The sequence below is a fragment of the Cynara cardunculus genome, assembly GCF_001531365.2.
Source record: "Cynara cardunculus var. scolymus isolate 2C chromosome LG 5, CcrdV1, whole genome shotgun sequence".
Taxonomy (NCBI): Eukaryota; Viridiplantae; Streptophyta; class Magnoliopsida; order Asterales; family Asteraceae; genus Cynara; species Cynara cardunculus.
In genome coordinates this window covers 25902518-25914011 of record NC_037532.1, presented here as the reverse complement: position 1 = coordinate 25914011, position 11494 = coordinate 25902518, and the positions used below count along the sequence as shown (strand labels likewise).

General features: G+C 36.7%; 2 protein-coding genes across 2 annotated transcripts; both read left to right on the top strand.

The window, feature by feature from the left end:
* The first annotated feature begins 548 nt into the window (after window positions 1–548).
* On the top strand, window positions 549–7791 carry LOC112512272 (probable serine/threonine-protein kinase At1g09600). Its single transcript, XM_025118151.1, has 8 exons — window positions 549–1056; window positions 2340–2624; window positions 3737–4054; window positions 4321–4548; window positions 4631–4731; window positions 5594–5708; window positions 6119–6523; window positions 7238–7791. The coding sequence occupies exons 1-8, from the start codon at window positions 604–606 to the stop codon at window positions 7442–7444; spliced, it is 2112 nt and encodes a 703-aa protein (XP_024973919.1). The 5' UTR covers window positions 549–603; the 3' UTR covers window positions 7445–7791.
* A 391-nt stretch (window positions 7792–8182) lies between these two features.
* LOC112512273 (glucuronoxylan 4-O-methyltransferase 1) lies at window positions 8183–9401 on the top strand. Its single transcript, XM_025118152.1, has one exon. The coding sequence runs from the start codon at window positions 8282–8284 to the stop codon at window positions 9161–9163; it is 882 nt and encodes a 293-aa protein (XP_024973920.1). The 5' UTR covers window positions 8183–8281; the 3' UTR covers window positions 9164–9401.
* The last annotated feature ends 2093 nt before the right edge of the window (window positions 9402–11494 follow it).

The following is an 11494-nucleotide window of genomic DNA, read 5'->3' as shown; positions in this document are numbered from 1 at the left end:
GTATAAAATAAACTGATATAGGTTTCCCTCGAGAGTTTTGACCCTTTGACTTTGTCCGATTCTTCCCATAATTCTTTCTCATTCATCTCAATTTCAACAATTCCTTTTATTCTCCGATCTGGGTCTCGCTCTTTATTGAGTTTGGATTTTTCATTCACACTGGCTAGGTTTTTGTATCGTGATTGGGGATCTTGAATCGTTTTAGGTTCTTAATTATTAGTGCGATTTGGTGAATTTAGGGTTTTTGATTACATGGATAAAGATTCAAGTTTATTATATTTTTTAAAGATTCATAATGCAATTAGAAATTTGGGTTTCGAGGTACCAATTACGTTGTGATTTATAGGTGAGTGCATATATATATATATATATATATATATATATATATATATATATCATACATCAACGATTTGGTATTCAATGAAGGTCAAATTAATAAGTCAAAGAGCTGTTTGATCGGTTTCGTGAATTGATTTCGAGGATAAATATTGATATGATCACAGGGCTAGTGCCAGAAACTTTGAGCTAATTGAGGGGTTAGAGTGAATTCTTGAATTGTGAGGTTTCCTTTCTAGAAACAGGGAACTGCGAGTTCAGGTTATTATGGGGTGCATTTGCTCCAAAGGAATTTCAGCAAACGAGTATATAGATAAGGAATCGAAGAGATCATCGAAGCGGTTTATTGGTTCCTCAAGAAGGGATGAGGTTGCAGTGGGGGTTGATAATGGTGGTAATGAAGCTACTACTCGGCTTATTTCGGAGGGTAATGGAGAAAATGCAGCAGCTTCAGGACAAACATTGTGGGATGACGGAGAGAGGAGGGGTGCGGCTTATGAGCAACCACTTGAGCAACTGTCTCAAAAACCCGCCAAGGTTGAGACTGAAGCGAATGGAGGGATACATCAGCCGGCAATGTGTAGAGTATTTAGCATTGCCAATGGAGTTGATGGTGCACAAGAGGCTGCGGGTTGGCCGTCTTGGCTGACTGCCGTGGCAGGGGAAGCAATTAAAGGATGGTTGCCCCGAAGGGCAGACTCATTTGAGAAATTGGACAAGGTCTGCCAACATTTGTTTTATGATAATAATAAGTTTTTTATAATGCCATATATTATTGCATTTTTCTTGTATGCTAAAGAGGATGGAATTGTGTAGATGATTATAAATTGCATATATACTTAAAGTCAAGCTGTTAGATTCTGTATAACCATCAATGTGTAAAATTCTATATACGTTTTAAATGAACATGTGATGGCCTTTTATGCTTTGGAAAAGAATGAAACCATGTGTATTCCTAAGTATGATTTCTATGTTTTGTAGATATAAGGCAATTAAAATTCACATGTTCTGTCTCTGGTATGTGGAGCAAACCGTGTTTTCCAATTTTAATATATTTCTAATGAATTATGTTCTTTGGAATATTGTCTTTAGCATTTCTATATGCATGGTGGAGAACACATCAGATTGGCATCTAGAAAAAATGTTCTTTATATGTTATTAATGTTATTGTTAAATCAGGGGCGAGTCTTATAGCGGTGCGTAAGGTTATGTTAGAAAACTGGGTGTAGAAATTATGTTGTGTTTTTAGTTATGTTAAAATGAGATCAAAAGACCCCTTAAGTAGGTAGTTTCCTGCAGTTAATTGGAATGGTTAGGTAGTTTTTTGAAGATAAGAACAATTATCAAATAACTGCCAATGGATAAGATCAAGAAATTGTTACTACATTAAAGTTCAGAAGGCAACTTGCTCTAGTCCCACAATCTGAAATGAAATTCAAAAGGCAACATGTCTTCTGAATAATAATTCAGAAGGCTACATGCCTCTTGGAACCCCGCAAGGGGGTGCAACCCCCCTTGACCCTGCTTTACGGTGATCTTAGGTTGCGGTAGCTTATACGAGTGTGCTCTCCACACCTCCTAAGTCCTAACTCATATTATAGCTTAACCAATAAACCCCATCGATTTAATGTAAATCACAACTACACTAAAATATTTATGACACTAAAATCACCAACAGGTTACTCTTTATAGAAGGTCATGGCTTGAGTGATGGAAGCCACCTCTTTGCAAAATGCAAGGGAAAGACTGCTACAAAGACTCCCTCCACAAACCTCGGGAAAGTCGAGAAATCTTAGTGCAATGGCTGATGGGATCACCCTTCCTTCTTTAACTTTTTTTTATTATAAAACTGAGACAGGTGATCATATATTGCAACGGATACATCAAAGTTATTTAATCCCATATCCGACAAGGTGCTGAAGGATTAGATTAGTTTCATTTAGTATGTATGATTGGTCTCCTTTTAGTTGTCAATCATGCCTTACTTTGTGAATTTAATGTAGATTGGACAGGGAACATACAGCAGTGTTTACAGAGCTCGTGATCTTGAAACTGGAAATATTGTTGCCTTAAAGAAGGTAAGGTTTGCTAAGATGGATCCAGAAAGTGTTCGTTTTATGGCAAGGGAAATCATCGTTCTGCGTAGATTAGACCATCCAAATGTGATGAAGCTTGAAGGTCTACTCACGTCTAGGGTGTCGGGCAACTTGTATCTTGTATTTGAGTACATGGATCATGATCTTGCTGGGCTTGCAGCATCCCCTATGATTAAGTTTACAGAAGCACAGGTATATGTTTCTCTTTTTATCAATCATCTTGTTCAATGATGCTAAGAATTGTTATCAATAATATATAAGCTCTAAGCCTTTTAACTTATAGTAGCTGTTTATTGGATTCAAGCCAATTGGCACATGTTTCTTTTGTTACCGTCTTTTTTCTCACAAAAAAGGTTATTTTAAGAAAGCCAGCCATGTTTCTTCCTGCACCCAAGTCCCACACCTGCACGCATATCATAGAGAATACAACACATGGCCCCACTATTCACAAATCACAGGTTCTCGCTTGGCATTCACTTCCTCTAATTACATTCTCAAACATGTTCTAGCCTTATGCTTGGAGTTATCATTTTCTTCAGAAACCCTTTAGTTTCAGAACCTTTAAAACATGTTAGATTGCTTCTTGATGATGGTTTAATGGTTCTGTTAACTTTATAGTGTGGTAGGATGGTCTAAGGGGATGTGTGGTTGGTTTTCCATTAAGTCCTGTATGAATAAACCTGAATGTGTGGATTAATCTGTCTGTTTAGATTGAAAGATTTTGTTTGGGAGGGTTTCTTCATAGATGGAATGAGCATGTTCTTTTTAATTGGGAATGACAGGTCTGGAAAAAACTAGGCTTTCTACATAAAGCTCCCCCTAGAAGCTTATTGAATAAGCCACTTTCTATAATCATTAAGCCACTATCAAACAGTCTATGTATAGCTGACCATATAAGCTGTGAATCCCATTAAGCTGCTGACAAACAGACCCTAAGTCGCACTCAACTATTGCTAAGTACACACTGAAGTAGGGATCTGCTTTTGGTGATTCTGGAAATAAAGTGGACCAAAAGTTCAAATTTGAATTAGAGATATATGCCTGTTAATTTTTGTAATGATGGGAGTAATGCCATAGGTTTAAGAAACTATTATTTTCGGCAACTCTTTTGCTTGCTGCTTCATACATTTCAAAACAATTGGATGTTAAGTATGATGATGAGGACAGACCCTCAAGAAGACTTAACAAATGGATGGAACTATTTACATTTTTGCTATATTTGTTGTTTGAAATGCTTGCTACAATATAACAATTTTTTGCCACATCCTATCTTCTAATTTAGATTTCATATATTTGACTTGCAGATCAAATGTTACATGCAGCAGTTACTTTGTGGGCTAGAACATTGCCACAAACATGGAATCCTGCATCGTGACATCAAGGGCTCAAATCTCTTGATTGACAACAATGGGAATCTAAAAATTGGAGATTTTGGGCTGGCCACCATTTTTAGCAGCAATCAGAGACAACCTCTAACAAGTCGAGTTGTTACTTTGTGGTATCGGCCTCCTGAGCTTTTACTAGGTGCTACCGATTATGGAGTAGCTGTTGACTTGTGGAGTGCCGGTTGCATCCTTGCGGAACTTTTTGCTGGCAAGCCTATAATGCCTGGAAGAACAGAGGTACCAACTAATTCTTTATCCAATGCCCCCATTACTTTTTTTCCATTTTGTGGGTCCCATCTTCATTTAGTATTGCATCTTATTACAGGACCAACAAAATGTAACATTTTAATTGGCTAAAACAAATATAAAAGTTTAGATGTGAGGCTTGTAATTGCATCGATGATGCTTTGTTGATAAGAAAATAAAGTCTCTTTCTGTCATTGATTGTTCATAGGTAGCATATCTTTTTGGTGACTCACATCATTTGTATTAATCATTTACAGGTGGAACAATTACATAAAATTTTTAAACTTTGTGGTTCACCATCTGAAGAGTACTGGAGAAAATCAAAGTTGCCTCATGCTACAATTTTTAAACCACAACAGCCTTACAAGCGCTGCATGGCCGAAACATTCAAGGATTTCCCGCCATCGGCTTTGGCACTTTTGGATTCTCTCCTTGCAGTTGAACCTGAAAACCGGGGATCTTCGTCTTCTGCATTACATAGCGAGGTACACTTGCGTTCTTGACTTAGGGCCTTTACAATTTAATGTTTTTCAGCCATCTACTTACTGTTTAGAGTATTCAATATAGTTCTTCACAACAAAGCCTCTTCCTTGCCATCCTTCAAGTTTGCCCAAGTACCCACCTAGTAAGGAGTATGATGCCAAAATGCGGGATGATGATATAAGAAGGTAACCGTTCTTGCTTCTGGTCTTTTGTAGGACTAGCAATAATCAAGAATTATCTTATATAGGTTATACATTAACTTGAGGTTGTTGCATTCATATCAGTACTCATTGTTCTTTGATGCTTACGTATATGAGCAATATGATCTAATTTAATTACTTATTATTTGTGTTATAATCAGCATCGACTCCATTTTCCTTCAAAGTGGTTCGCTTATTTGTAGTTTGTCCCATATTGACTAGACGTGGACCATTTCTCCTTGATATATGTTGGAACTTCCCCTCTCTCCTCAAGGGCTCTTTTGGGAGCAATCTAATGGGGTTCCATGTATTCTCACATGGGTATCAGAGCCAAGGTTTACCACTATAGGGACCCAACACCAGTGAAATGTGTACTCGCGTAGCCCCCTCTCGACACTCTGCGACAATTTTGAACGTCTAGCCTCCGTGGGAGGGGGCGCGTTAGAGTCCCACTTCGGCCTGACTTGGACCATTTCTCCTCAATATATGTTGGAACCCCACTTCTCTTCTCAAGGGCTCTTTTGGAGAGTAATCTAATGCAGTTCCATGTATCCTCACATGGTATGAGAGCCAAGGTCTACCACTGTAGGGACTCAACAATGTGTGCCCTTCTAGCCTCCGTTTGAAAGGGGGGGGGGGGGTGTTGGAGTCCTATATGGGCACTCTAGACCATTTCTCACTAATACATGTTGGAACTTCGCTTCTCTCCTCAAGTGCTCTTTTGGAGAGTAAAATAAGGTTCCACATTGATGGTTTGTTGTTTGAGCTTACCCACTCAGTTTGGCATGAAAGACAAGTTGTTGCTTCTTTCGTGTTGGGATAACTTTTCTTTCTATCATGGTGGCAGGAATAAAGCAAGTGCTGGGAAAGCACGTGGAGTGGAATTATTCAGAAAGGGCACAAGAGAATCTAGAGCTCAGCCAGCACCTGATGCTAATGCGGAATTGCAGGCATCCGTACAGGTAATTCTTGTATTATAGGTTGATCCAAACATATGTTTAACATGTTCTGGAAACAAATCCCTTAATCTTATCTTCCCATTTGTGTTCCCTTTATTCATGTTTGTATGATGTTAGTTGTTATCTTCAATGCATCTTTAGGGATGGTGTTTTTTGGTTTCAGCTTTTTGGCTTCCAGGAACTGTTACTAAGAACACCTAAAGTTTGCCGTCCTGGCTTTTCAGAAATTTACTTGCATATGGTTTCATGTTTTAAAGAGAATCAACTAACGCACTCGTGTCCTGGTTTTTGTTTTCTTGCAAAAAGTTCGAAAAATTTCAAAACTGTGCCAAATGGAAGTGACATAAACAAATTGGGAAAGCTAAAGAGAAAATGAAGCAGAACGTAATGATGATTTTGTTTGTTTGTTTCAGAAGCGGCTAGAGCAACAAAACCCTAAAAGTAGTAGTGAGAAATTCAATCATGAAGAAGATGGTGGTTCGGGGTTCCTTATTGAACCTTCTAGAGGATCCTTACAATATGGCATCCATAGTGGCCAGTTGAAGCAACCTGGAGTCCCAGAAAGACTGGATGAACGTCAAGCCGGACTTGATTCATCTCAGCATTATAAATCTCGTGGAGCTCATTTGTCCAAATTTTCAAATTCATTAGCTTGGCATGGTAGTTCACGGTTGGACCATAGCAAAGGTTCTAGTGCACATTGGCCCGAAGATCGACCAAATGGAAAGTATCATCAACTAAATGATGCGGAATCATCTCACCATATGCTGGACGGGCCGAATGGCTCTTACAAGAAGCATGAGCATCCACCTGGAAAGGTAAAAAAAAATCTTTCATTAGATGAAGTAGTTATTCTTAGAAAGCCATATAAAGAAAAGAAATTACTTGACTCAATATGGTTGACCGTTGACATGATTATCAATTGGGCTTAATGTGAATAATATCTATACTATATACATTTAGGTAAAAATCTTAAAAGAACAACTTATTAAGCGTCATGTATTGTTTAATAATGCATAATCCCTTAAATTTCAAGTTTACCAGAAATTACTGCATATGTACAATTCTTTAAAGCTTTTTTAACTCTATAAAACTAACTAATAACCAACTGATAAACACGTTCAAATACAAAATAATCATTGAGCCCTACTAATACGACAAAATATTGCATTCTTTATCTTTATCTACAAAGAAGTACATCATTAAAACTAAAAAAATTACATCTTTTTATTTTAAATATAATATTTTTAAATTATATTAAGTTAAACAAATTATACAAAAAAACAAGCATTTTATCATCTTTAGTTTGACACCAATATCGAAATATTTCTTGGGGTTTTTCTTACCAAGTCCGAGAATTAGCAAGGCATATTCCACTACTGCTTCTAATCCATATTCAAACTTAAATTTCAGATTTTCTTTGTAATGATAAATTGCATTTATTTTCCATACTCGGTTTACAATAAAATCTTGTATTTTTCTGCATCTCACGGGTATAGATTTTGTCCTTATCATGTGTCTTGTGATCACAGGGTTATGCTCCCAAGAAAAACCGGATCCACTACTCTGGACCATTAGTTCCGCCTGGTGGAAACATGGATGAAATGCTTAAAGAGCATGAAAGACAAATTCAACATGCTGTTCGTAAAGCTCGTCTTGACAAGACCAAGACCAAAAAGGGATACGCCGATAATGGCCAAAGGGAATCATTACTGCAGTACAGCGGAAATGTTAGGTGAACTTGTTAAGTAGAAATTCTCATTCATTTCCTGAGGAATCAGGTAAATGCGCGATTATGTGCATCCAGTTCCAAGATTAAGAAGATGCGGTTAACTGAGAAGAAATTTGAGTGTTTCGGGCTTCCAAATTGCACAAATATTATTGTTTTTGGATGGAAACATGGTGGGTTTTCTCTTGTATAGCTTTAGCCTGGTATTCTGAAACTAAGGTTTTACTTAATCTAATGTAAAAGGTTACAAAATATTTTAGGAAAAAACTTTGTAATTTCTTTCTTGGTTACTTGGCGAAACGGCCAAATGAGAACACGTAAAGGCGGATTGGATTCTGTGCTTATGAACTGTGCCGATATTTCCTCTCTTCTTGATGCAGGTACTCAAATGGTTGCCAGAATTTGTAGCAAATTTGTTGCAGAAACAGAAAGCATCTACTTTCAAGTTATTACATCATTCCCTCTGTTTTCAGGTACTTTTAGGACCATTTCCTTAAATTAGCAATCTTCTATAGTGATAATAATGTAGATAGATATCTTGCTTTGCCTTGACTTTAGTAAATTAATTTGGTGACTAACTGCCTTCACCAAACTCAAAATGATTGAAGATGTCTTTATCATCTTTCCAAGTCAATGACACCAAACTTGGCAACCACCCTTTTGCTTCATTCAGAATCTTTCTGGTTCCCATGTCTTACTTCATGTAATTCTCTATAGAATCACTTCAACTCTAAGCATCATCATACCATTTCTAATACATATATATACACACACACATATATACATACTTGCATACAACCCCCATAGCTTCATAAACTCCAATTCTGCCGAGAAACTTGGTGGGAAAATGAGGTCAAGAACACAATACCCTGTGAATACCAAGCTTATGGTCATTGGCGTCATCTTTGTGTTCTTCCTCCTCTTTGTATTTAGATCAACCTTTTCGACTTCCAAGGACCAAGTTTCATCCCCGATTGCAGAAACAATCATCCCAAAAGCGGTTTCAGATTCCTTTAGAAACATTCAAAAGGTGACAAAATGTTCACCAACTTGCAACAAGATCCCACCTTCTATAGCGCAAGCACTCGTCCACTACTCAACCTCCACCATCACCCCACAGCAAACTAGCAAAGAAATATCGGTTAGTAAAAAGATCCTAGATAAGAAATCACCCTGCAACTTCCTAGTATTCGGCCTTGGCCACGATAGCCTGATGTGGAGCTCGCTAAACTATGGTGGACGCACGGTATTTCTAGAAGAAGATGAGGCGTGGATTGAGCAAATCAAGAAAAGATTTCCGACGTTGGAATCGTACCATGTGACGTATGATAGTAAGGTGAATCAAGCAGATAGTCTTATGGAAGTGGGAAAAGGGGCGGAGTGCACCGCGGTTGGTGAAACGCAGCACTCTGTGTGCCAACTGGCGCTCAAGGGTTTGCCGAGTGATGTTTACGAGACGGTGTGGGATTTGATCATGGTGGATGCACCGACAGGGTACTATGATGAGGCTCCGGGGCGGATGAGCGCAATCTATACGGCCGGGATGATGGCGAGGAACCGGGAGGAAGGAGAGACGGATGTTTTTGTGCATGATGTGAATAGGGTGGTGGAAGATAAGTTTTCAAATGCATTTTTGTGTGAAGGGTATATGAAGAAGCAAGAAGGGAGGTTAAGGCACTTCAGGATTCCTAGCCACAAAGCTGACCCTAACAAGCCCTTTTGTCCTTAAAACATTCTGATTTGGTTCTTGTGGTCTTATAAGAATCTTGAACTATTCCTTTCTATTTTATTTTCAGCATGGGAAAGTAACAGAGTATTAGATTAGAGATTTTTGTTCTAAACCACTCGTATTATGAAATAAAGTTTTTCGTTACTTTATCGTTTTAAGATATGCTTGAACGTAAATGATCTGGGAAAAACCGAAATGATTTCGAGAATTATACGATAACACGGTGTATTTTATGTTTTATTAGGGTATTATGATTCTTTATTTACAGTAATAAAATTCAAAGTATCATTTATTAAACGATGTCGTTTGGAAGTTGATATATTGTATTTTTCTACGTTTTCTTAAGAGTAAGCTACACCAAACCGCCCTCGTGAGCGGTAGTGAACGAAGCGGAAAGGAGAATATGTATCCATTTTTCGTGATATTATGCATGGTGAATTCTCCGAAAGTGGTCCTAAGCTAACTATACTTATCGTACTTATTGTTTACATTTTGCTTTGTAAGTGGTCCCTCTCAAGGGTTTTTGAGCACCCCTACCTGCAACGATCTCTTTCTCTCTCTCTCACACACACACAACATCTTCAAGGAAAGAAGACCAAGGGGTGGAAACTGGATGGAGGAAGTCTCCATGTTTGTATGTTCACCGGAGAGAGAGAGAGAGAGAGTTGGAGAAAGTGATGACAGTGTTTGTGTGACCACCGGAGGAAAGAGGTGGTTGCATGTGATAGGGACGAAGATGCAGCTGGTGATATATGCATATATGATATATGTAATGTAGGGATAACCGGAAAGGGGTAGGAGCTGGTCAATTTAATGCGAGTAGGTGGTTTTTGGTGGTGGTTGGCCAGGGGAGGGTGTCACTGGACAGGAGCAGGGAGGTAGGTTCAGTGGGTTTGCAAGGAGTGGACACTAAGAAGGAGCAACCACGTCAGCTGCCGGTTTGGGGTGGGGGGTGTTTGGTGACGTCGATTGAATAGTGTATTATATATATATATATATATATATTAGTTGTGTATCCGCGCAATACGACGAGAGCAATGAATTTTAACGATTTTGAAGTTCCACTGGTTTTATAAGATAAGATTTAACGATGATATAAGTTACATTTGGTCTTTGCATATTAATACAATTTGAATAAATAAGAGTTATGGTTCCAATTACATACTATCGATGAAAAAAATTGTATAACAGTTTAAAATCCAATATATATAAAATCCAACATATTTAAATGACTCCACAAATGTATTCGATTTACAACAAGAGCAAAGAACCAAGAAACTTGAGTTTTAAGATAAACACTCAAAACCAATAAAGAAACTACAAATTTAACAGATCATAAGCCATGAAAAGACAAAAAAAAGTGATTTTAGAATGAAATTTCAACTGTTTACCCTCTTTCTTGTCCAGAAACTCAGATTAAGGTTGAATTAATACATGTATAGATATATATATATATTTCAAAAAAACCCAAGAACATATTAATTCAAAATATATTATACAGTGCAATTTGGACAGCCTAACCCCAAAATATATAGTATATATATAAATAAATAACTATAAAAGTATAAATCGTAAATAATAAAAATATTTTTTTACAGTATATATAATATATAATAATATAATTAAGTCAAAAACTATTCAATATTAGACTCATTTCGAAGGCATTAACGAGACGATTATAATGGTGTAACTTGTTAAAATAATATTGTATTTTTTAAACATGTTTTAATTGATATAGGATTATGTATATTAATTTGATAAAGGTTTAAAATGAAACATTTAAAAGTAAAGGACGTAAAATAAATTAATTAATTAAATATAGGGATATAAAGAGTAAATTTAAAATTATAATTTAAAAAAATCTTGTGAGAGGGTGAGTGTGAGGGGGTGAAAAAGTGAGTATAAAGGGTATTTTGGTTATTTAGTATTTTAAGACTTTAAGACTTTTGTTAAATTTGCTTAATAAGATAGTATATATATATATATATATATAGAGAGAGAGAGAGAGAGAGAGAGAGGGAGAGAAGCGATCAAATGAAAATCACTCCAATTTGTAAAAACAGTAAAAACTACTCTCATCCGTCGTTAATCTTATGAATTTTTTTCATGAAATTGTTAATCTTATGAAATTGTTTCATATAATACTTTTTTTTGATGAAGTTGTTTCATATGTGGTTATGAAATTGTTTCATATACTACTTAATGAAACTATTTCATGTATTTCTCTAAAATTAAAATAATGAAGATGATAATATCCATGATTAACACTCTCCACAATAAAAATGGTTAATCAACCTCTCATAATTACAAAAAAATGAACAAAATGAAAAA

Excerpts from the sequence above, each read along its gene's own strand:
- LOC112512272 (XM_025118151.1), top strand. The coding sequence starts at position 604 with ATGGGGTGCATTTGCTCCAAAGGAATTTCAGCAAACGAGTATATAGAT. Across the intron at positions 2,625-3,736 it reads TTAAGTTTACAGAAGCACAG|ATCAAATGTTACATGCAGCA; the intron begins GTATATGTTTCT and ends TTTGACTTGCAG. Across the intron at positions 4,732-5,593 it reads CGGGATGATGATATAAGAAG|GAATAAAGCAAGTGCTGGGA; the intron begins GTAACCGTTCTT and ends TCATGGTGGCAG.
- LOC112512273 (XM_025118152.1), top strand. The coding sequence starts at position 8,282 with ATGAGGTCAAGAACACAATACCCTGTGAATACCAAGCTTATGGTCATT.